A 25,260-nucleotide genomic window follows, 5' to 3' on the forward strand; every position below is an offset into this window, starting at 1 on the left:
ATAACAGGACTTCACACCGTAGTGATGTGAAGAATCTGCTGACTTACGAAGGACGGACTCTTGCAAGCCTCCCCTCAGCAGGAAAAGCCCTCTCTGATCCGTACCCTTTCAAGTCTGAGTTTGGGTCTCAGGTTTTTGCCAGCGGGGTTGGACCCAATGATCTTTCGAGGTCCCTTCCAACCCCTTAAATTCTGTGATTCTGTGATTCTTCTTCAGCTGCTCTGGAATTACTGGAGACAGTGAGACAGTTGCTCCTGGTTTAGTCCCTAGGTCACAATCTCTCTAAGGGGGATTTAGGAAGCCAGTAAAAGGAGGAATGATGGGAAATTAATCAGCAAGCGATTAAGCCCTGAATAAGCATGTCTCCCAAGGAAGGGTCAAGGAAAGGATAACCTATAGCAATATTTGCAAAAGTAATGATAGCAGATCTCAAGAACAGGGGGGGAGAAGCCCAAGATTTCTCACCATGCCTGCAAAATAAATGTCTACATTAAAAAGATGGATAGTGGAGTTCAAAGATATTGGACACAGAAGAACTTCTTACCCAGAAGGAGCTTTTGAAGCATTTGGTAATAAAAAGGTTTAAAGCTGGTAACATTTATGAGAATCAAAACACATAGATACAGAAGCTTCAGCACTGCATCTTGATGGAAACACAGGCCTGATTTATAGCTGTGGATCAGAGCAAAATATTTCTGGTTTATTGGTAAGAGCGACACCAGTCAGAGAGCCTTAAACTGGACTTTATACATTTAAATAGGCCCGGCTGCCCAAAATAAAATAAACTGCACTCAGTCTGAGAGAAATCAGTCATCTTCTCTGAGGACTTGCAGCCTTCGGAGGTTTATTGAATGCTGACAATATCTGGGATGTTGCATGAAATTTTTTTCTTCCCTCACCGTGTTTTTATTTTATTTCCAGACATTGCACACCTCCTCTTTACTCCTTAACATGCAGAAATGCCACGCAGCTTGTAAACAACCTTAGCTGAATTCCCTGGATTTGAGATGTTTGCCTGTTCTGGGGACATTTGCAACACCCTGGCACTGTATGTTTGTTCCTGCCCTGACTGACTGATAAGCCCCCTCAACCCTCACCTAATTTCTGTCTTTGGGGACAAACAGATAGCCTAACGTTTCAGAGAAGAGGCTGCATATCTGACAGCTGCAGCTGTGAGGACGCCTGAGAGCAGGGGAACAGTGGTGAGGCAGCCTGCAACACCAGGGAGATCACCCTATGCAAGAAAAAGGGACTGGGAAGGTGGTCAGCGCTACAGCCACCCCGCAGGTCTGTGCCCTAGGGAAAAAATATGTCCCAGGCATGCCTGGAGTTGGTTTCTGGTTCCCTGTGTTTGCTTCTGGGGCTGGTGCGCTGATTCCTGATCCCCGTGTCTGTCAATGAGGTGTCTTTGGTGACCTAGTACCAGGCAGCAGGAATCATCTGGCACAAGGGTTTTGGTGGGATTTAGGTAACCCGAACACACCCCAGTGTATCCACGCCATCACAGAGGGACAGCCCTGGCTTTGTTTGCAGCAGGCGAATTCAGAGTAAAAATGCTGCTCTGGTAGCTCAACACTGAGCACAACACTGCTGCCCTGGTGTGATGGATACTCAGGAACCAGGGCTGCATGATGTGCATTTTCTCATCAGTTTTGCAAGAAAATTGAAATGTTTTGGTGGATTTTAGAATAACAGAGAGGAGAAAGAAAATTGGAGTTGAATTTTATTAGCACAAATTTTAACTGAAATTCTTGAACAAGAAAAAAAAAAGATTTCTTCAGTTTGATTCAGTCCCATTGATGTTAACTGTGGCTTCAGTGGGCTTGAGGCAAGGTCCAAGCAAAACAATTTTCTTCTCAAACAGAAGCAACTGAGATTTCAATTTCAACATGACTACACCAGTGTTGACAAGAAAGGTTGGAAAGCCCTAAAAAAACACTGAGTAAAGCTAGGTTAGTTCTCGTCCCACCAGTGTTTTAAAAAAGACTCTTCCAAGTACCTTAAACAAGTGACTTAAGTCCTTCCAAGCGGACAGCCACAGTGTGAGCCGTGTGCTGTGGGGAGGGGAAGGATCCAAGAAATGACAATTTTCCTCAGTGCATGGGACAGACTCTTGCAGCTTTCTTGTTACAACAGTGGCACATCCTCCTAGAGTCTCGGGGTCCTCCACAAACACTCATTCCCCCTCCTGACACCCCGCTAGGCAATCCTCTGCTAGTCAGGGAATGATAAAATGGGGCAGGAGCCATGTGGAGCTGCTGGTTCCTCTTGTCTTTCAGACAGGTAATCAGCTGTGTCCACTGGATCAGCAGACCACAGAAGGCCAGCTAGCACGTGGGGACACAGCAAAGCTGCTCATAATATGCTGATAAAAAGAGAGGCTGGAGGGGAAGATAAACAAATCTTCCTCATCAGACCCAAAGCCTGAGAAGATAGGAGGACGAGGAGAAGGAGGCTTTGCTGCTAGAACCCATTCCCTGCATGGTGAGAAGCCATCTCCCTGGGAACTGGGGAGACACTAGAAAGGGTTTCCAGTTACAAGCAATGAATAAGGGAAGCCTGCTCCTCTCATTCCTCCCTTTTCTCAGCTTTGTTTTCTGGTCCTTTTCCTTAAAAATTATCCTTAAAAATTATCCTTAAAAATTATGGGGACGAGGCAAACTCCTGAGCTCTGGCAACTGTTTTCTCACCACACTCCCCATCCTACACAAATCTCTCTTTCTGATAGCTGGGACAAGTCAGAAAAAAAGGAAAAAAATAAAAATAAATGACACCCTAATCCCCACAGAAGCTGAACCCACAGGGTAGAGCAACACCTGTCCTCCAAGGAGGCAGCTCTCAGAGTGGCACAAGAGGCAGCAGCTGGGGCAGGAGGCGAGCTGCAGTGTTACAGTGCCCTGCCCACATCTTTCCTGCACGCAGCTCCTAACGTGGTGGCAGAGTGGGGAGGAGGAGGGACTCTTCTTAAATCCATCACAGTGGTGAAGCTGAGAGCAAGTCTTGTGTCCCTGTGATCAGCTGTGAAAACCAGGCACCTGCATCCTCGGGGACAAGTTTCCAGTACCTTTGACACTGGGCAGAGGCTGTAGTGTCTGTGTCTTTGAGCCATCCAGGCCTTAATTCCTGATGCTCTCCTGTAGGTTAAGCCTTGATGGCTCTGAGCTTGGATCATTGGGAAAGAACTATGAATACTTTCCTCAAGATTGTCTCCCTCCCACCCCACCACCATGCATTCCTGGTTTGCATGGTCAGCCATAACCACAGCCTGACGTACAGTAAGACCCTTCAGGGGCCATAATTGGGCACCAACATGCCTCACCTATCGACAAGGTGGCAGAGGTCAGACAAACCACATCCTCGGTGCAAAAGCAGCCCTACCCCGTGCCATGCAAAGCCGTATCTGATGCATTTGTGTAGACGTGGTGCTCATGTTTGGCCTCAGCACGCTTATCGTAAGTACCTGGGCGTATGACCAAAGGCACTTGGGCAGTGCAGGTGTGGTCTGAAGTGACCTGTAGCAGAGGCTCGCTCTCCAAGGGGACATGAGCAAACAGCACGAGTCCTCCGTGCCAGAGGCTGCAGGTGCAGGGCTGGTGGCAGCTGAGCTCATGCTGCTTGCCTGGGTCAAACGCTGCTAATAATACAGGCTAGGATCTACAACAGAAAAGTGATGTCCTATGCAGTTCCAAAGGGACCAGGAAACATGACAAAGCATTTTATCCTTTATTACATTTTTTTTACTTTATTACCTAGTTAAAAAAAAAAAAAAAAAAAAAAAAAAAAAAAACACCATAGTGACCTCACCGTGGCCTAAAAGTAGCCACTCGCTGGAGGATTGTTTTCCACTGGCACTCGCTGAAAGTTGGTGTCAGGAATGGGGAGCTGAAAAGTCGCACCAGACACACAAGGACTGCAGCTACCAGGCATTGCTACCTAGGGGATGTTACTAGCACTGCTGAGCACAACGTACAAAACGAGGTGCTGTCTGGCCTCAAAAGCAGATTTGCCAAGCCTCAAAACGCAGCATTAACAAACCAGCGCCTTTCAGAGGCAATGGGATGAAGCCACCACCATGCACTGGGGGCTCGGCAGCTGCTTGAATGCCACTGGTTGTGTTTCATGAAGGAGACACAAGGAAAGACAGAGGAGCTGCTCTAGCAGTGGCCAAACCCCAGCTGACTGTAATTTGCTTCCTCCCATGGGTTAATGTCCCACAGCAGGTTTTTTTCTGTTGGACTAAGATGCACTAAGACTTCTTCCACCCTCACCCCCAGCACCCTGTAGGACTTTGTACATCTCCCTGCAAGGAAAAAAAAATCCACTGCCTGTTATAAGCAAATCATATCCTACAAAAGATAGTCTGAAGACTGTCTTTTGGCAATGGGCTTTTCCATGGATTAAGATTTTTATGACTGCCAAGTTTTGCTGTATAAACCACGTCAGTCTTCCTTGCAGTATCTCCACAGGTATGCCACCCGTAGCGATCGTGACAACGGCAACTGAGCAATTCACAGTAATCAAGGACAGTAATAAAACTCACTTACAGCAGTATACGAGCACATTTATTACAGCACACATGTTCGGAGCTGCAGGGAGCAAGGACACTTGTGGCAAGTTGCAATGCGAGTTTTTCCTGCTCCCCGGATCCACGTGAAGAACATGATGGCACACTCACCGTACGCCGTTGCACCCATTAACTGTTTGTACCTGAATAGCCATGTTGCTGGGATGGGAGAAGCCCCTTCAGCCTGTGGGCTCCACCAGTTTGCTGACCAGAAACATCAGCTACAAATTGGAAGCCCTCACGCCTGCGCTCCTCGTGTAGCTGCGGGGCAGCACCAGCCAGGAGAGGGGAAAGCAGGGGTCTGAGAAAGACACGAATTGCTCTGAGAACACATCCGTAAGGCATTAGGAATATGTAAAACTCCCCCTTCACTCAGCCACCCTGAACTTCCTCGTGTTTAAAATGAAAGCGAACATAAAATCCCCTAAATGATTTCAGGCCCGTAGATGTTAGCACGAAGATTGAGAAATGCAGTTCTCGTTGCTCTTACAGTCTCTTTCAAGTCCCTTTGTTCTCACAGACAGAGTTTAGGACTGTGTAATTCTGCAGAAAAGTTAAGCTGCCCGAGCACGTCCGTGTGGTGGTCTGTTCTCCTCCTCATTGCCTTGCTGACTGGAGCATGACCCCTCAGGGAGCCAAGGCCAGTGATATTCCTGTGTCAAAATGCTGTGTGCAGCAGAACTGTGTACCTGCAGCTTGCCATTGCTCAGGTGTCACCTATGGGCTCTGTATACCACCAAGATTTGCCCCGATAGCAAGTATTGGTGGTCAGGAGGTGTGGTTCTCCCCTCAGTTCCTCCCATGTGGGCTCTCTACCAGTGCTTTCACAGAAGAGCCATCCAACAGCAGCACAAACAGACATCTTACTGCTATCTTAATGGCATGCGTTAGTGGAACCACCCCAACAGCAGAAGTCACCAGCCTGGAGACCTTGGGTACGGGGCCTTGGCGTGATAACCACGGCTAAGCAGAAATATTTGCACAATCTCCAGTTATTTTTTAATCTAACACCTAAGGCAAAATATCGAGCTATTGTCTTGCAAAAGCGCAGAGTGATGTCAAAAGCCATAAAATTTCTTACAAGATCTTTCTCAATTCAGGCTAAGAACAAAACAAATGAAAATGTGACTCAGATATTCTGACAGAGCAGCAGCCTCAGCCTCCGGTTCCAGCAGCACAGGAGCAGGCATGTCCCTGCATATTATGCCCCTCACGCCTCAGCTGGGCAGGTTTCCTTCCAAACAAAAGCTCTCTGTGAGAAACGAAGACAGGAGAGCCTGATTCTTACTCCACTCCTCTTCAAAACACATCTCCAAGGGCTAGCCCGTGGTCTGCAGCTGCAGCTTCTCTTTAAAATGCAAGCAAACTGAGAAGTCCAAATAAAGTAGGGATTAATTGGATTAATTTTATTTATTTTCCCCACAGTTTCTCAGTAGCCCTGGTACTCCCGAGGGAGATTCATAAACACTGTGCCTCCCCAAGGTGTGCATACAGGCGCCCCCTGGGGAATGAGAGGAATACAGACATCTCCTAAACAGAAAATTCCCAAATTCTCGGTCCTTGTAGGGGCAGATGGGGAAGGAAGCCTCCCTGTACCAGGGCAGCCAAAGTTCACATAGCCGTCCCCACTGTCACCGCTCCCTACACACGCACTCCTCATTCTCCTGGGGGTATCATGCTCCTTAGCAGCATGATGATTGCTTCACATGTCAGATCCTGGCGTCACCTGGAGTTTCATCCAAGCCAAACTTGGCACGCACCTGGAAGGTGTTCCCACCGCAGGATCAGTGCCAAGCATCTCTGCTCCAAAGGGGGCAAATTCATCTGACATCCCCACTGGAGCTAGCTGTGCACCACATCTAGAGGGCAAGTCAGCCCATCCCAAACTAAAATCAGATTGACTGCAGCCCCCTCTTTCTCTCCACCAGGCTCCTCTAACACTTATGGCCACTACTCCCCTGGCAGGCTGTCTCCATAGGAGATGAAGCTTTGAGTTATGAGGGAGATAATTGGTCAAAGTCTGTGTAGGGTGTTGCAGAGAAAAAGGTTGCTCACCGCAGATCAACAGTGCATGATCAGGCAAAACTGATCACTAACGTGGGATCAACACACTACATGGTGATACAGCAGCGCAAAACAGATCAAAATCAGCCGTGGGCATGTGGTTCCCCAACAGCCACAGTAATGTCAGATCTTGGTGCTTTTCCTTTTTCAGGCTGGCTCCGTGCCAGCTGCAGAAGGATAGGCAGGCAATGCCTGGTCCATCACAGAGTCTGCTGCTACAAGAGAAAATCCCCAGATTTTTTTGGCATATTTAAAACAGCTGATTGAGATTTTTAGGGAAAATTTAGGAAACCAGCACAGCATGTCATTATGCCCGAGCCCTGTGATTTGGTTGAAGAGTCCCAGTGTTAGATTTATTGTGGCATGAGCACACAGCTTCAGCATAGGCCCAATTCTGCCTCAGGTCTTGTCTCAGATGTATCATCCATTTTTGAAAGCATTACTTTCAGCATTTGGGGGAGATTCAATAAGAAAGCACAATGCCAACAGAGGTCAGTGCATCACCATTACTCAGTCACTCCTCATCTTAGCTAGCCAAAATAGCTCACCTTGTAGATCGTGACTTTTTTTTTTTAATGGGGGAAGAGATTTCAAAGCTATTTGTATGTAGTATCCTTTAAGAGGAATTGTCCTAGTCACTAGCTCATCCTAACAATAATAATAGAAGAACAAAAAATAATAATAATAAAATAAAGGAAAGGAAAGTACTTCAGTGACCATAGCATTTTTTGGCTTCTCTTCCTCCTCCGTCCCTCCACCACACACACAAATTTTTAAAGTAAATGCTGAAAACAAATGAGAAGATTATAAAATTGTCCTGTTTAAATTATAAAAAAAGGTCACCAGCATGGCAGGAAATGCACCTGATGAGCTACTGCTTGCCCTAGGATGCTGTCATTGCATCAGCAAGGAACTGCACGCGGAGTCTTGCAATGGTTCAAGCCCTCTGTTAAAGTAAACAGAAGGTTCACTTTGTTGGGACATCCCTACTGATAGGTTGTAGAAAATAGCGACTCTTTCTCAGTTGCCTGCCTCTTAACGAAAATGAAGAGCAAATTCCTGGGACACTGCCCCTGGCAGCCTCATGCCGAGCTGAGCTCACCTGCACTGACCAAGTGATAGCACTGCCTGCAGCTACTCCCACTGCGCCTTGTGAAGGGGGTGCAAGCACCCAGAGTGGGTGGGAGGAGGATGGAGCCACAGCAGGAGCCACCAGCAGAGGGAAGATGGAGTCCATGGCACTTGTCACCACTTTCCTGGGCACCACTTTTTGCGTTCCCTTCTCTCAGCAGTTACTCCCACAGGTTCCCATTACCAACCCCTACCGCAGACCTCATGTTGCCAAAACCCACCAGGTGTTGGCTGGAGCAGGAACCAGCAGATGGAGCTCCTCTGGGGCTCTCCAAATCAGCTAAAGCTTTCCTAAGCGATCGTGTTTGTGCCTCAGTTACCCAAGAGCAGAGATGACAGCACTGACATCTCTCCAGCTCTTCCAGGCAGGCGGTGTCTGTGCACCTCTAGCAAGCTTTCCCCAGCAGGGTATCAGCTGTCCTTGGGGCTCTTTACACCCCAGCCTGCCACAACAAACATCACATGCTGCAGGGACGGTCATTTATCACAAGAAAAGAAGCTCCTATCTTCTAGGGAAAACAAACTGAGCCATGGCAGGCTCTGGTATTCACTGACAGAGAGGAATTCAGTGCTGACCCACACAAATCTCTGGAGAACAGAGCTCAGGGAAGGCCTCCGAGCACCAACAAAGTAGAAGTGAAGATTGTCACTATTCAGACACAAGCCTGTGCCGTCACTCAGTGACCTCCCAGCTAATTTTTTAACCTCTTGGCCAACACAGCCTACACCTGAGAGAGGAATCCAGGTCAGTGAGACACAAAGGTGGGATTCGGCCCGTCCAGTCCCACAGACACCTGCAATGTAGGTGTCTACTGATGCCTGCGCTCACCCAGGTAAGACTGCTTTTGCAATCAAGGAGAGTAAATAATTAAAAGGTGCAACCCTCTAGCCTTGAGAAGACATCTAAAATCCGTCTGCTGAGTTACACCCTGGAGCGGGCTGTTTCTCTCGCCACTATGGTGAAGAATTCATTGATTTCAGAGCAATAACCTTCTGTCAGAGAGCACAGAGAGCTCGCTGGATGAGGGGAGGGAGCCCTGGCTGAGTCGTGGGCCTGGCAGAAGGGACAAGAGCACACAGCTGTGGCCAGTCCTCCCAGGAGCACTGCCAGAACAGCAGTGAAGCAACCTCACACTGGAAGACGCAATTCCAGGTCCCAAATTGCTCCAGGCCAGAAATAACACAACATTCCCCAAGCCAAGATAGTGCAGTCAAGTTTGTTCACGGCACTCTATTTTATTTTTTTTTTGGACAGAGGGAGGAATTTGTGCTGAATCACGGGAAGGGAAGGCGAGGCAAGGCAAGGCAAGGCAGGGGAACCCTCTCCAAAGCAGGGTGTGCTGGTGCAGGGGCAAGAGAGGGTAGATGGAGGTTGAAGGGGGACTGAGGTACAGGCACAAAGTGCAGCATAAGGCATGGAAAGTCCTGCAGAAGATGGAGCAAGCATCTTCAGTTTCCTCTGAGTCATAAGAATCCCTTCAGGTATAAATCTGCCAGCTCAAGCTTTACTTCCAAATTATGGAGCCCACCTGTTCAGTCAAGGACTTATTTACCTGCCAACAACATGTCTGTGTTTTCACATTCATCTTCATTATCACATCAGCTTCCTTGTTTTTGTCTTCTCTCTTATAGCTCTTTTTCTTTCCCTCCTTAAAATCCTCCCAGTGTTTCAACACTGTGATACCAGCTGTCTCCAGAAGATACCACTGTCCTGCCAGGGTATTCACTCATGTCTAGTTTTCTGTAATGCTACATGAGTGCTACTAAACACAGAGTTTAACACTTTCTTCTTTAAGAAGACAAAGGATGAATTAAAATGAGAAGAACGAGGGTCCTGCATCTCCTCGGAGGTCATCACCGCTTGCGTTTATAGTTCACATGAGTCTCATTTGGGTGCTGGAAGAGAACCAACACCAACTGTTTCAAGTTGGCAATACTGCAACATGCAGCCCAAGCAAGGCCAATAAGCTATTTCTTTCAGCAGCTAAAGTGGTCTCCAGTTCTGGACAAAACAAATTGATCTACGGCTCTTTCTGCCCTTCAGCTGTTCTTTACAGGACACCCAGTTCCTGCTCATACACCTCCTGAGGAGTTGCCTCTTGCTCCTGCAGCCATTTCCCCAGTCAGGCCCATCTGCTGAGCAAAACTGCCCAGATCATCCAATATTCCTGTTAATAGTTTGTATGGCAAATTACTTCTCATTTTCCAAGAGTGTTTTCAAGTGAATAGTGGATCAAAGTCCAATGTCTCTCCTTTGTAGGCTGTGCATTATCACCCACTCAAATCTCGGTTCTCATTGACACAGCGATAACAGCAAGGAGGTAGCAAAGATCTGAATTCAAGTTGTTTGTCAGTGTGATGCTGATGTGGATATGGAGCATGATAGGGTCAAGGTAAAATAAACAAGCTATGCAAAGCCAGTTTATTTCCCCTGGGCAGCTAGCTACCTCTTTGTTCTGTCAAGGACTTACTTACCTGCAGTAGGTGGCACTTAGAGATCTTTTCATTTTAAGCCATTTACTTTGTGCCCATCCCTTTCTCATTAACAAAAAGACAATCTTCAGAGTTTCTTTTTGATACTAAGTGGGTAATCTGAACAATAAACAGATAAACAAAGCTTGCTATAAAAAATGATTAAGTCTCCTTATCCGGGTTTAAGAACTCTTTCTTCTATTCTGCCAGAGTCCTGGATACAACAGTAAAAGCCAGCAGAGCAAATCAAAGAACCATAGACTCATTAAGGTTGGAAAAGACCTTTGATATAATCTGGTGCAACCACCCCCCTACCACCAATGTCACCCACTAAACCATGTCCCTAAGCACCACATCCAACCTCTCCTTGAACACCCCCAGGGACGGTGATGGCAGCATTTCCCTGGGCAAATCCTACGTCACTGCATTTGCCAGTTGCAGGGCTGTGGGTGCAGCAGCAATGCCAGCATGGCTGTGATGTTTAACCAGCTTCATTTGCACCCTAGCTCCATTTACAAATATTTGGAAACCAAAGCTTAGATCAATTAGGTTTCCACAAAGACGTGTCTTTTCAGGCAGGTGAAAAAGGGCATTCAGGCTGTCCACAAAAGCTAGGAAATGTAAGGACCAAAACATCCCCAGCTGAAAGCATGCAAGAGAACTACAATTTACCCAGTTCAGAAACACAGAAAACAAAGGCCAGGATGTGGAGAGCAATCCCTCACAAGGGAAACCTTGTTGACAAGCTCCTTTATGTTCTGCCCATGACCCATGCAGGGGAGATGCCCCATCAGCAGGTGATCCCTGGGCAGGCAGCAGCCTCCCTGCCATGCATCACACCCTGCGGGGCTGACCCACACCAATGCGCCTACTGGGCCACCCAGTAGCCATCTCAGAGATGACAGAGGACTATAGGTACCATGTTGTTCCCAAAATGCACAAGGTGAATAAACTCAGTCCCATACCTCCCTCCTTCTTGCCTTCATCCTGCTCTTGATTAATGAGGCTGGAGAACAGCCCCCCAAGGTTTTCAGTACACACTTTTTAGGAAGCAAAATCATAAAACAATAACTTCTGAAATCTGAAAAGTGAAATAGTGAGCCTTTTGGCAATGGAGAGAAATTCGCCCTCAAGATATTCCTTTTTGGGAAGCCCTGCGGAGCTGAGAGAGATCCCAAAGCCCTCAGAGCTTGGAGTTTGAGAGGCACACGTGGTACCTCCCTTCAGAGGTGGGGGAAGGCGAGTGAGAGAATTGCAAACAAGACAGCCTGGCTTGCATGCCCAGGGAAGCTCTAGAAAAAATATCAGAGTAATACGGTTTTGTCATGTGCACAGTGTTTCAAAACAATCTACTTTTCTTTTCTGGAAGAGCACGTAGGCTATTGGATAGACAATTTTGTAAATAATTTGATATTTTGTATTAAATGAAGTGTCTGCATACATTTCCTACTTTTTTATTATTATTTTATTAAAGATTAAGACACTTGACTATCCTCCAAACATCCTGCTTTCACATTCCTCTCCAGAGCGGGTAAACAGGAAATCTTGCACAATTGTCCATGTTCCTTATACCAGTCTGGCATAGGCACGGTGCCAGAAGGCATTTAACACCTTTGCTGGTAAGAACCCCCATCAGCCTAATTACTACTGGAATCATAACTGGGGAAACAAACAGCAGCCTGGTGCTTGAGCAAACGGTAGAATGAGCCGAACATTTTATTTCTCAGTCAAGTTGGCTTTGTGCAGCTGCATGGACTCACCTACCTTCCAGACCAAGGGAGGAGTGAAGCAGAGCAATGGGCCAAGAACCTTTACCATATATACCCTGCTCAACATTTTCAAACAACTAACTGCAGTTTCCCTGCTGCTCCATGCATGAGTTACTTGGGAAGATTCTCTTCCTCAGGCATCAAGTTCTTACTCCCTGCTCAAAGCGCTGGGTGTCTGAGAGGTGACTCAAGGCTTTGAGAAGCAGTGGCAGAATGGCCAAATACCCCAGAGAAAGGCACTGAAACGTCTGATGTGGTGAGCAATGAGCACTGGTGAACTCTTTGTAAAATCACAGTGTCAGCATTAAGGATCTGAAAACGTATTCTGTGCTGTTCATCTTTCCAGGCAGTATAAAGAAACCTAATTCAATTAAAAGACTATATTTCACCAGCTATGCACAGGATAGCTACAGAAATCAAACCTTTCTCTAGACAGTAACTAAAGAAAACAAGCAAAAGACAGATCAAAATGAATTGATTCAATGAAGAGTTGTTGCACGTGCACTAAGCTTTTCCTGAAAACAGCTTCTGGAGCTCCTCCTGAGATCAAGCAGATCTCCACAGAGCTGTATCTTCTGATGGGACAGAATCTGCTGCCCCAGCCGGGATCAAATGGGTCACAATGGTTCAGTGAATCCAGCACAGCTTTGGGTTCTCATTTAAATAACCTCTAAAATACACTTTGAGTTGGGATTTCCATACTGCTGTGGTATAATCAGCTCTTGCTCACAGGATAATGAACTATATAGCTCATGGAGTTGTAGGAGACAACTACAACTTGTCAACTTCATCAGGGCCCAGGTTTGCACAAATCCAGGAAACACTGGGAGATCCCCTGCCCTGTCCCATGGCACTCTCTGTTTTCACATAACCATGTCTGTCAACTTTTTCCAAAGTGCATCTCACTTGCTCACATGTGAGAAGCTCTTTTTGCCCTGCCTGCAGCACGTGCAGTAGAAGCAGAGGGAAGAAGTGAACAACTTCACATCCACCTCCCACCTGATCAGTCTGGACAGGGTTTGGACAGGTCCTGGCTCCCTGCAGGGGTGCTGAGGCCATTTGGGAAAACCCCGTATTCAGGAGTCCCTTCAACCAAGCCAACAGGGGCCACAACTCCTGGCAGAAGCTCTTGGAGTTACAGTGAAGTGTAGCATCAAAGAAGAAAATCATATCCGACAAATGAATTCACAGTATGGCACCAAAATTACTGATGTCTCCCTTCCTTCTCTCTCTCTTACAAGTTTCTGAAAAATAAACTTCCTTAAAATAGTGATGGCCTTTATTAAGGTTAAGATTTACTCCAGTTGTTAAAATAACTTCAGTGAAAATAATAACTGAGTGGTGTATGCTTCTGAACAAAGTCTTTAAAATGAGCAGTCTGCCAAACTGGCAGAAGTAACTTGCTGAGCACCTGGGCCCAGAGCACTGAAAGCGTGCCATTAACTTCAAGCTTTGCCAAACTGATACCTTCCTCATTTCTTCTTGAAACTGGAAGTTTTGTTAGTTTTTGTTTGTTTGTTAGGTTTTTTGTGGTTTTTTTTTTTTTTTTTTTTTTTTTTTTCAGTTTGGCTTTGGACAGCTCAGAGACTAGTCCATGGAGAGTTCAATTTTGGAAGGAAGAGTTAGTTCGATTCACAAACTACAAATAACACTGCCTCTGTTTAATAGACAAATGTTTTAAATGCAAAACTTCCTCTTCCCACATCTAGGTAGTGCCTTTAACAGACTCATTTAGCTCATAACACTTTCAAATGCTGCAATTTTCTTCACTTTTAAGTGTAATCCTATTTTCCAAGAAGCAAGGTTAGGGTGAGAGTCTTCTGTATGAATCCTGAGAAGCCAGTGTCAGCTTTGGTGTGGGAAAAAAACCTGCACATCTTCAGCAGAGGGAGAAAGGTCAATAAGCCATGTTTGACCTCCTAGAGAAGAAAGAGGAGGTGAGGTGAGGGTAATGCAGCCAGGAACCTGAGCACAGCACTGAAGGCAGGGACAAGGATTTCATACCTGACACTGAGCAATACGGACCACAAAGAGACACAAGAAAGCTGACAAAATGTGAGATTACTCTAAGCGGGGATAGAAACTCAGGGTGAAGAGAAAAAAGAGAAAATCTGAAAGGAAAAAAAAAAAAAAAAAGCAGGTAAAGACTTGGAACAGGAGCAGAAGAAATAAGCTGTGCATTCAATAAGAAGATATGGAAAGCAAAGGGAAGTCCATGGCTGTGCCAAATGTGACCTCTGCCAGGTCATTTCTATGGAGCATCAGTTTTTAGTGCCATAGGCCATCCTCGTAGCTCACAGCCTGTTTGCATCCAGACTGTGGGTGGTCACCATGTTTTTTGCATTCATGACTGAATGCAGAGCAAAAAAGTCCATAGACACCTTTTAAATATGGCTGTGTAGTTTATTTTCAGTGCATAAATGGTGTCCTAAAGACAAGACAAAAATTTGTGACAAAGCAAATGGAAGCAGGCCAGCCAGGATCTAAAATTGGAGCTTGAATACTACAAATAAGTCTGACCACTAAGAAAATACTCTGGGGGAAATTCCACAGCAAAGAAGCAGTCCAGTTCCAGGCATCACACTCAAAATATGTATTAAAATCTGCCGTATCATTGCTGCTCTATCACTGTATCATGACGAGACAAAACGGGAGTCAGGTCTGCTTCAGGAACAACGCAGACACAAAAATCCAGAGCTGGCCATCAGAAAGCTCAAAAGCACCCTAAGCTTGAGCTTGAAGCATTTTATGTGAAGTCACAAAAGATATCAAAATGTAACATGTTAACTTTACCTCTCCAACCTATCGTATAGCAATATCTTCAATTCCAATCACCTTCGCAAACATGGGTTTAGAAATCCTCACACAGATGAATTCTGTAGTTCATTGGACTTCTCCTTGTCAGAATTACACTTCTCCATTGTTGTTTTTGTTATTTAGTGTTAGCGTTCAAGCAGCAAAGAAATTCTGGGGGATCCCTTTAACGCCCAGGCCTGTTATCTGTTAAACAAAGAGAAAAAAGAAAAAAAAAAGTGAGAGGGAGGGAAGAAGGGAGAGAGGAAAATAGGAAGGAGGGAAGGAAGGAGATAAATCTCTGAGCACAATGGAAACATTCAAATGTACAAAAATAAATCATAGCAACCTATCCCTACATCAGGGATCCCCTGCTTCAAGAAGAACCCAAAAAGAGCCATTACATGGAGTCCTTTGGAAACATTTACCATTAAGATCTTCAAGATTATCAAGCACCACTCATTACTTTTGCTAATTTACACAGTATTTGTGACTGTTACATGTGGTACTTAGCTCTGTGTTATCCAAACAAGCCATAGTAACTTTTAAATTACTTTGCCCGTACAAGACGAATGTGAGTTTTAGAAAATATCAGTTCCCTTTTATAGCTGAAGAACTGAGGAACAGAGATTAAATTAAAAAAAAAAAAAAAGAATCAAGGTTCATGATGATCTTTTGGTCTCCAGTTTTCCTGTGACCTCCTAAAATTGTCTGCTTGAAAGATCTATCAGTTCTCAGGCATGGGAAATCTGTTCTGGATGCCCTTTCAATTAGGAGGTCCCAGATCCCAGATTAGATCCCCGTCCCTCCTGGAACATGTCTTCATCCTATTGCCAAACTGATAATAAAGTTTAATTTTTTTACATTTCCCCTCACTAACAGCCCAACCCTTTCATGTTATGCTCAACTTTCAGTGACAGTAATTGCTGTTTCAGAAGAGCATTTTATTCTCCCAATTCCCTTTTTGCTAATGGACTGCAAAATGATGAGAGAAAAAAGCTTTGGATTGAAGAACCCTATACAAAAATATGAGTTATTAATTATTTAAAAGGTAGCACTTAACAGACTAAAAAAGTCCCCGAATTTTTGGGATGGGGATGCAACTTTTTGCCCTGGTGAATGTAAGCATTTAATTTTTAAACTAGCAATCTGTGATGTAAATATTTAGATATCCTGGCACAACTGAAAACTGAGATTTAAGGGAGAGGAATTTCTGAAACTGACAAAATTATAGTAAGAAATAGGAGTGACACCCAGTTCCTCCTTACAGTATATTACAGAATATGCTATACAGACACGCAAGTATAGGAGCTGTGAGGCCTGACAGGTCTGATTTAAAAAAAATAAATAAAAAAATCAAAACCCATCACCTTGAAAATCTTTCCTGCATGGGGCTCCTTGGCAAGGGTGGCCTCGTCCAGCCCGTCGTAGGCAGACGTCACGTACATCTCTGCGTAGTCTTTCCCACCAAAGCAGCAGGAGGTGATCCTCGGCGTCGGCAGCCTCACGGTTTGGATTCTTTTTCCTGCAGGGAAAGAAAATAAATAAATAAAAAAGAGACTGTTTCCCAATTCCCTTTTTGTAGGGAGGAGGCAAACGGGAAATTGCTGTTAGTGAAGGTCGGGCCATGTCCCCACAAACAAGGTGCCACCAGGGCAGGCCTCACCCGTCTCCGGGTCGACACGGATCACTCTCCCGGCGTCGATGCAGGCCACCCAGAGCTTCCCCTCGGCGTCAATGCACATCCCGTCGGGCATCCCCTCCTCCTCCTCCAAGCGGTACACGAGCCTGGGGCAGGCTGTGGGCAGAGGCACGGAGCCAGGTGACCTGGGCTGCCGGTCCCCAGCAGGTCCCCACCCAGCAGCTTCCCCACTCTTGGCAGCAGACAAGCTCATGTTCTGTGAGAAAAATGTGCTGTAAAATTCATATCGTGTCGGCATTTCTGAGCACTCCTGCCCTGTACTGAGGGGCGAGGACCAGAGGGCCTGTCCCCATGGCAAACCTCCCAGGCACAGCCGCTTCTCCTGGGCTGCGGTGCTCATGGCAGTCTTGTTGTGGGTGATGCACCCCACGAATAATGGCATCTCTCCTGGGTATAGATCAAGGACTGGACTTATTTTCATGGCCAGCAAAGCCCCCTGTTTTGACTAGACCCAGGAACCATGCTTGGCAGGCTGGGCTGTGGTGCAGGCCCTGCAGTCACCGCACCACCCAAAAATGCAGGCACCAGCACTGGGCCAAGCCTGGGGAATGCATCCTCATCAGGATTTTGTATTTGAGAGGGAAAGTTGTGTTATATTTTCTTTGGAAATCTTATCTCCTAAAATCTTAGAGGAGAAAACAGAAATCTGAGTAATTGCAATTTTGTACGGCTTTCACCCATCCATTCGCCAAGTTCACACAGATGACAGCATAGAGAAAGGCAGTTCAGCCACATAGTTCCTACGGAGCATAACAGGTTGAGACAGCACAAAAATACTCCACACAGTTTTAAAATGAGGCTACATCAGTTGTGCTCTCACTTGAATTTCCTTTTCACAGATATTATGATAAAAAATCTTTGTCCAGAAAATGACTTGAAGAGAAATTTGCCAAACATCTGCAGGCAGCCTTAACTTCAGAATTCAGCTTCAGTCACAATGATAACTTGATTTTAAAATACATTTCTATGATATGCACATGCTCATTCTGTATTGGCAATTATGAAGCGAATACAATTGAGGCATTCCAGTAGATGGCACTCAAGAATAAACAGCATCACAGAAGCTAATTCTTGGTATAAAAGGTTTCATCCCCGCAACTCCTTGGACAGGTCTAAATATGAGCCATCTATCCAGGTGAAAATGCTAAAGCTGAGGGACTGTCAAAAGATTGCTCACCAAATACACCTGCACCATACCTAAATTTGAGAAAAATCATGGTCAGCCTGCTGAGAGATACGAGATCTGTCAGATAAATCACAAGATACTAGACACCCAGGTCTTGCTGCAGAAAGAGTCATAATGCTACTTGTCACCAAATTTAGAAAAGCGCATGTACCGATCTTTCCAGTGTGCACATCATAGCTGAAGGCATGCACAGCGTATGCCAGGCTGTCGATGTGAAAGAAGGTCCTGTGGTCCAGGGACCAGTCCAGACCATTGGAGATGTCCACCTGGTCTAACTGTTTTATTACCGAAAGATCAGGGAAAAGAGTATAGAGAGCCCCTTGTCGTCTCGCCCGGACCCCCGGCGCTGTCTCTTCAGCCATCGTACCTGAAATGAAAGCAGGAGTGTTGAGTAAGAAGCAGCTTGCTCCCACAGGACTGACTTCCTCGTGCTCCATCAGAAACCTTTAACTTTTAATAAGAAATCCTAGCACCAGATATTGTTGTTATGCTCTTTAAGCTTTCATGGTATGTCCTGCTATTCATTTGATAGTGAATGCCTCCTTACAATAGCATATATTTCCCAAGCTGTCTAAAATAGGAAGAAAGAGATCTCCATCCCCAGGTGACAAAAATATCTCCATCCCCAGTGACAAAGCAGCTGAGCTATGGAGCCACTGCAAGGACAGAGACCTTGCAGAAATGGGCCTGGAGAGGTCCTACACACCTGAGGATGGCAAAGACCCCACAGGAAATAGCAGGATGATAGAAGAGGAGCAAAATGCCCTCTTCATGGCAGTGAGAACGGGACTAAGGGGTGCTGTAAGACTGGTGAGGTGCAGACACGGAGCAGTCCAGGAGAAGCTGCCCGGGGGAAGTGATCCTGGCCAACAGCAGGGCGAGTTTCTGCATCTCGGTGTGGTTTCAGTCATAGGCACCAAAGACAAAGAAAGCCACAAGACGCCAAGTGCTGAGGTTTTGCTCACAATGAGAGGAAGCAAGGATGTAGGCAAGTATCATAGGCTCTTGTTGTTGCTATTTATAGGCTACTTTTATTATTTAAATGGGCTGTGACCTTAAAATACAGGTGTTGTAAATCACAAGTGAAGAACAACAGAGGTGAGATAATATTTTTAATTAATTTATGCCTCAGTGTTGCATTTGTTATTTAATTTCTGATTCACTCTTATAGAAGTGAATCTTACAGATTCACCCTTCTCCAAGGAAGGAGAAGGGTGAAATATAATTAAGACCCCTAGAGGAGACATTTACATTTTCTTTCAGTTGGGGCAATCTGTTTCTGTTGGTCTCCTATTTTATAAGGTTTCTTGAGTTTGTTTTACAACATTTGGCCAAAACTGCTGTTGAAATCATTGATCTGCCACGCAGAGCTAGGAACAGGTATACAAAGAGGTGTACTTTAGCTTCTCTCCTGTTCTCATTCTACTGACACATGAGCCCTAAAGCACAACCAGAAGCCAAATGAATTCGCTGATTTTGGCAAATTTGAAATAAGAGGATGTGGCTGGCTGGCAGGGCCATTTTCACTCACATCAGTTGCTCCCTGCTCCCAGTGTGGATAGGAGGAAAACTTGAGGGGTCCCTGTCTGCATTGCAGCCAGTGGCAACAGCCCCACTTGCTCTGCCAGCACCTTTTCCTATGGGCTGAGCAGTGCTTGCATTTGAAGGCTGCGAGCCTTGGTGCCTGCTTTGGTCTAGGAGCCACATCCTCCTCTGCACCTCCAGAAACCTCCCCACCCACGTAAGCCCTTTGATGGCTTTACCCTGCCTGCACAGGCAGACTTTTGGGAAACCATCTGCAAAGCAGAAGCGGAGCCTTCCTGCCTGGTGGCCCTTCTGGGCAGCCTCTGCCCTCATCTAGATCAAAGGATCCAGCACCACTTGTCCTCCTCTCCTGGGTGAGCAGAGGCTGAAGCAGCAGCCGAGCACACTACTCACACGATGGCTTGCACTGGCGGCAGTGGGTTTTGTGGGGAATTCAACAAAGGAATCGAGAACCTGGAATAAAGCGCACTGTGTACAATACACCCTCGTTAGTTCCTCTTTGCTCCGGGGGAAATTTCTGCCGGCGACTTACCAGCAAAAAACCTCCCCTTTGGATCCACTTTCCCGTCATTGAACCTGTTGTTGGGTTTATCCCGCTCGAGCTCGAGGATGGTGGTGACTGCCTGGGTGTCCCAGTCCAGAAAGGCAAACCGGGTCCCCAGGGCGATGGCGTAGCCCCCACACTGCCGCAGTGCCACCGAGCCAACACGGGCATCTGCAGGCGAGAGGGATGGGAGATGATGGGCACCTCTGGGGCCAGCAGTGGGCCCTACCCCACCCCACCCCACCTCACAGAGGGCTTGATCAGGGCATTCCTAGCCCAGGAAAGGCCGAGCTGATGCCAACAGAGCAAGGCCAACATTACTGCAGATGTCTGTAACATCCTCCCCTGAGGAGCACAGCTCACCATCTCTGTGTTCTCCATCTCTCTCCCCCTTCTGGGCGGACACAGCCCTCAGGACCACACCTTTCCCTCTGCAGACCCGGAGCAGACTCGCGAGACGGAGCAGCGAATGGCCCTGAAGGCAGCGGCCCCTTACCCACAGCCACGCTCTGCACCTGGCCGGTGGCTGCGCTCCAGCGGCAGACTTTCTGGGAGTTAATGTCGACGTAGACGAGCGCGTCCTCCCGTTCCTCCCAGACCGGGCACTCTCCCATCCTGTTCTTCTCCTTCACCACGGGTTCAATTCTGATGGAGGAGCACATGGCCTGAGGGGAAGAGAGTCAGTAACAGGCTGCGTGAAAAGCTCTCGCTCTGGGGAAGATCGTAATGACAACGCTTAGAAGTGGGATTTGTGAACGGCAAAGCCCCCAAATCCCACAAAATGGAGTGATTTAGGAGGCCCCCGTGACACCTCTGTGGCCTCTCATCCTACCCTAGCACCTCCTGGGCTGGGACTGGGCTCAGGGAGCCAAGGCTCCTCCTGAGCAAACCTCTCCCAGGTGAGAAGTGCCAGAGAAAGCCCAGAAGACTGCAGGAGGGGACCTGGGCAGGAGCTGGGCATGGCTGGGGGAAGCCTCATCGCAGAGGAGCGAAGTTCTGCCTCATCAACGCAGGCGTGCTAATTATGCTCTGTACAATGCCACCTGCAGGCTGCCAGCGCTGTGGAGCTCCCATCCCGGTCCCTGCTCCCACAGAGGGCTGAATCCCTCCCCGGGATCCTTTCCAAAAATCCGTCTTGTTTGCATCCCTCTGCCCCACATCACCCCATATTGCTTCCTCGGGGCTTGGCCGCTGCCCTGGCACTGGCCCCGCCTGCGATTTGAGCAATAACTTCCACAACTCAGCTGTTACAAAACAAAAGGGGCCCCGGTGGCTCCCTCATTCAGCGCTGATGGAGACGCCACCGCTGCACCCGCCCACCAGAGATGGGAGAGATTCCCTGGGAGCCAGCCAGTTCCTGACACCGTGTTCTTCCTACAGCTTGCTGCCTCAGTGCAGGCGTTGTTTCCCAGCAGGTGAGCCAAGGATAAGATTTGCAGATAATTAATTAGCACTAATATGCTTCAAAGTAAGCGGGAAGAGCCAGCAATCACCAGGAGTGAAAATGCTCGCACATGGGAACCAGGGACTGCTCTGTTTTCTGCACAACAAGGCAAGGCTCAGACAACACAGCTTTGATTTTTTTCCCCCCGATCACAGAATCACAGAATTTCTAGGTTGGAAGAGACCTCCAAGATCATCGAATCCAACCTCTGACCTAACACTAACCAGTCCTCCACTAAACCATATCCCTAAGCTCTACATCTAAATGTTTTTTAAAGACCTCCAGGGATGGTGACTCCACCACCTCCCTGGGCAGCCTGTTCCAGTGCCTAACAACCCTTTCAGTAAAGAAGTTCTTCCTAACATCTAACCTAAACCTCCCCTGGTGCAACTTAAGCCCATTCCCCCTCGTCCTGTCACCAGGCACATGGGAGAACAGGCCATCCCCCACCTCGCTACAGCCTCCTTTAAGGTATCTGTAGAGAGCAATAAGGTCGCCCCTGAGCCTCCTCTTCTCCAGGCTGAATAAGCCCAGCTCCTTCAGCCGCTCCTCGTAGGACTTGTTCTCCAGGCCCCTCACCAGCTTCATCGCCCTTCTCTGGACCCGCTCAAGCACCTCGATGTCCTTCTTGTAGCGAGGGGCCCCAAACTAAAACTGCATGTATCCACCTGTCCCCAAAAATGATGTCAGAAGAACATGCTGAGGCCGCATGGCCAACATGCAGGCTAGGAAGAGATTTTGCACATCTGCATTATGGGATGGGGTGGTAGTTCCTCAACCTCATCATTTTTTTTTGCCCAAGTGCCACGTCTACATACCATTTATATGCAATATATGCTGAGCGTCTCCGGGTCTCCGCTTTGATACCAGCCACAATGGCCAGGCTCCAGCATAGAAATGCTCAGTAACACTGGCTCTGAAGTATAAATGAGGCTGTGTCACGAGGTGCCAGCAAAAATGAACCCTCTAAAACCTGTTAAGCCATGCTGGAGCTGGAGGAGTGAGTTTCTGTGGGGCTGAAGTTTGGTGCTGTGTGGCTGCAATATTTTTGACTTGATGCTCAGAGACTTTTAACGCTGGCCTCACCGTGTCATTGAGCCATGGTCTGGTGAGCGGGGACCTGCTCTGCTCACCTCCGTGGGATCCCCCTCCTGCTGCAGCAAAGCGGGGCCAGCAGATAAGGGACCACAAGGGACAAGATCAGGGACTGATTCACAGACCCGTCCCAAGGCGCACGCACCCACCTCATCACCAGCTGTTTCATATGGCACCAAGTCCCACCACCAGTGATGAACCAACCCCAAAAAGTGCTGTTCAAAACACCCCGGGCTCATCACCTCGAGGCATCCTTTTGCCCCGCATCTTCTTGTGCGGCACCTCTCGGCCTGCTGGCCGCAGCACCAATGCATCAGAGACGAGCATGCAGGAAAAACAGCAATTCCAGACAGAAACCACCAAACCTGCCATGTGCTCCCCAAAGAGAAACACAAGAGGCTAAAAATGTCACGGTCACCCTAGCTGCATCCCCTCTGCACAATTTTATTGGCATTTCAGACTCCTGGAATTGCACCTAAAGCCCGTACAGGGCTGACGGATGTCACTGCCACGCTCTCCAAGTTACACTATTCAAAGTTGTCACGGTTTGGAGGCTGAGAAGAATATGGCAGCCCGTGCAAACCAAGGAATTTTAAGCACATTTTCCTTGGGTCCAGCAGCTGAATGCTTCTCTCAAGCCGTAGGGCACCAATGCGACACTCGGCAGTGAACCAAAACACCACACCTGCCCAGGAAAGCCTTACGAGACCTGGGCTGCTGCCTCTTCTCCAGTGCTGCTCCGATGAACCCGGCTGCTGCTTGGGGAGCCGCTTAACAAGGCGCAATCGCTGATGCTATCTGCGGCCAGCAGGTAACCTGCCGCGCTTCCCCTTCCATCAGCAGGCAGCTGAGCAATGAGGCACGCACCAAGCCCCTCCTGAACGGCCCGGCTGGCAGTGCCAGCAGCCAGGCATGTGAGAGGGAAAAGCCCTGGCTCAGCGCTTTGCTCCTGTCGTGAGAGCAGCTGAGGAAAGCAGGCGTTGCACCACGCGTGCGCCCCGGGGATAGCCCGCTCTCCCCAAATTTAGGGGCAAACAAACGTCTCGGATGATAAAAAGGGCAGGTTGATAAGACACAGGGGAGGGTTTTGTAGCATAAGTTGCTTTGAACAGTGAGGGAAGATTATTCCTGTGATGAAGCTGTGCTATCACCATCGAGCCTTGGCTCCCGCTCCCGGCCGTGCCGCCGGCTGCCCCGCGAGGTGCCCAGCCCGGGCTGCTGCAGCTCCGGGTGCTCGGGGGGCTGGCAGGGCCCGTCCCAAACCAGCACAGGAACCAGCAACGCATTTCTCTGCCCGTGTGAGAACCAAGCAAACGCTTTAATTTTGCGCTCACGTGGCCCACGGGAAGAAAGCTTCTCCCAGATAAGCAAATAACCGCGTTTGACCTGGGATTATCCCAACGTAGTCATCACCTAGCCAAATGCAGAGATTAAAAAAACCTACGGCCCTAAGCCAAACTCCAGCGTTTCTCAGCAGAAAGCTGGCAATCCTTCCCACCCAAATCCTTTGGCCAAATCCTTTGCCAAATGCCTGTGTTTCAGGCAGCGCGGTCGTGCCAGAGGTAGGGACCAGCCGCGGGCTGCCCTTGTGCTGCCACCCAGGCTGCCGGCACAGCCCCTCTGTCTCTGCCCACCCTCACAGCATTTGTTCCTTCTTCCCACCTGAATTATAACTTTAAAGGAAAAAAAAAAAAGTTTTTTTTTTTTTTCTACAAAAGACACCCCAAAGCATTTTTTTCTAAAGGAATTTCAATGGAGAAAACTATGCTTCCCAGTCAACTCTTCCTCAGGTGACTTGAGTTACTTCCTCTCCACATGCCGTGGCGGAGTAAAATCAAGTCATGCAATGGGAAGAAACACTTGCCTGGACACAATAAAAAAATATACAGTGTGAAATCCCATGCTGACGAACAGCTCGAAGGCAACCCCATTGGCCGAGCGCAGCTCCCACCCCATCCTGCACCATCTCTTTGGGTTCTTCTGATTCCAGTCCCACCAGCTCCTGGTCTACTGGTGCGGCATCTCCCACCCCACCCGCCCTGTGGACATCCCCCCTGCCTGCCTTCCTGCAGGCTGCTCTCAAAGGCTGTGTGGACCTCGGGGACAAGCGGTGTGACCCTGCAGCAACAGGTGCACGCTTGCTCTCACCCAGCCAAGTCATTATTTTAACAATTTCCTCAACTCAACACCACCACGCGCTTCACCCGTTTCTAACTTGGCTGCTTTGCAAAGCAGAAGCGGAGAGTTAAGTTGGCTGATGGCAGCCACGCGCCCCTGTACCTCTGTCTGAGGGCTCCCCAGCCCTCGGTGCTTCCTTCTGGGCTGGCTCGCTCCCCTCCCGCTGCCTGGCGCTGCTCCGGTGCCGCTGCTCCTGCTTCTTATAGCGCCCAGATCTGTCCCAGCAGCGCGTTGGGGGAGTGTATCGGCGCTCCATACATATTAACGCAGCATTTTAAACACTGCTGCTCGTCTGCTCTTACCCACGGGCATGCCCTCAGACAATAGCGCTGCATTTGTTACCGCCACCACGCGAGTATTTACTGAATCTGTCACCGCTCCCCAGGTTGCCCTGCTGCAGCTTCTTCTCCTCGAGCGTCCAGCCCAACTGTTCTCTCCCTGGAAACCTTCCTTTGCATACAATTTGGCCGTCTCCAGCCCTTAAAGCCATCCTCCAGCCAGACAATCATCTTCTGCAGCTATCATTCCCACCCTCCTGGCAACAGCAGCAAAGGGTAGAGCTAATGAAGACACGGTCATTAAAACCCTCCAGACGGGCACAGGTGTAGCTACTCACCCCGGCAATAGCCCACTCAATGGCGTTGCCCAAAACTCCAGTGAAGGCTTATCTCCTTGTGGTTTCGCCCTTTTGTAGGAAGGGCCCGGTCCCTCCCTGATCTTCAGTCAGGAAGAGCAGGAGCTCCCTGGGCGGTCAGTGCCGCCTGCTTTTATGT

The 25,260-nt window shown here is 48.0% G+C and overlaps 1 protein-coding gene across 2 annotated transcripts; it reads right to left on the reverse strand.

Annotated features, from left to right (window-relative positions):
* Window positions 1–14,382: 14,382 nt before the first annotated feature.
* Window positions 14,383–25,260, reverse strand: LOC101796243 (regucalcin). Of its 2 annotated transcripts, none has more exons than XM_021273535.4 (7): window positions 25,104–25,260; window positions 20,267–20,435; window positions 19,759–19,941; window positions 17,833–18,048; window positions 16,460–16,591; window positions 16,164–16,318; window positions 14,383–15,000 (listed from the first exon to the last, which is right to left on the reverse strand). In XM_021273535.4, exons 2-7 carry the CDS (start codon window positions 20,430–20,432, stop codon window positions 14,950–14,952), a joined length of 903 nt encoding a protein of 300 aa, XP_021129210.1. In that variant the 5' UTR covers window positions 20,433–20,435; window positions 25,104–25,260; the 3' UTR covers window positions 14,383–14,949. The 2 variants fall into 2 exon arrangements, with proteins under 2 accessions (XP_021129210.1, XP_021129211.1); XM_021273536.4 differs by lacking the exon at window positions 25,104–25,260 and adding an exon at window positions 24,590–24,954.

Source organism: Anas platyrhynchos, chromosome 1 (assembly GCF_047663525.1).
Source record: "Anas platyrhynchos isolate ZD024472 breed Pekin duck chromosome 1, IASCAAS_PekinDuck_T2T, whole genome shotgun sequence".
NCBI classification, from domain to species: Eukaryota; Metazoa; Chordata; class Aves; order Anseriformes; family Anatidae; genus Anas; species Anas platyrhynchos.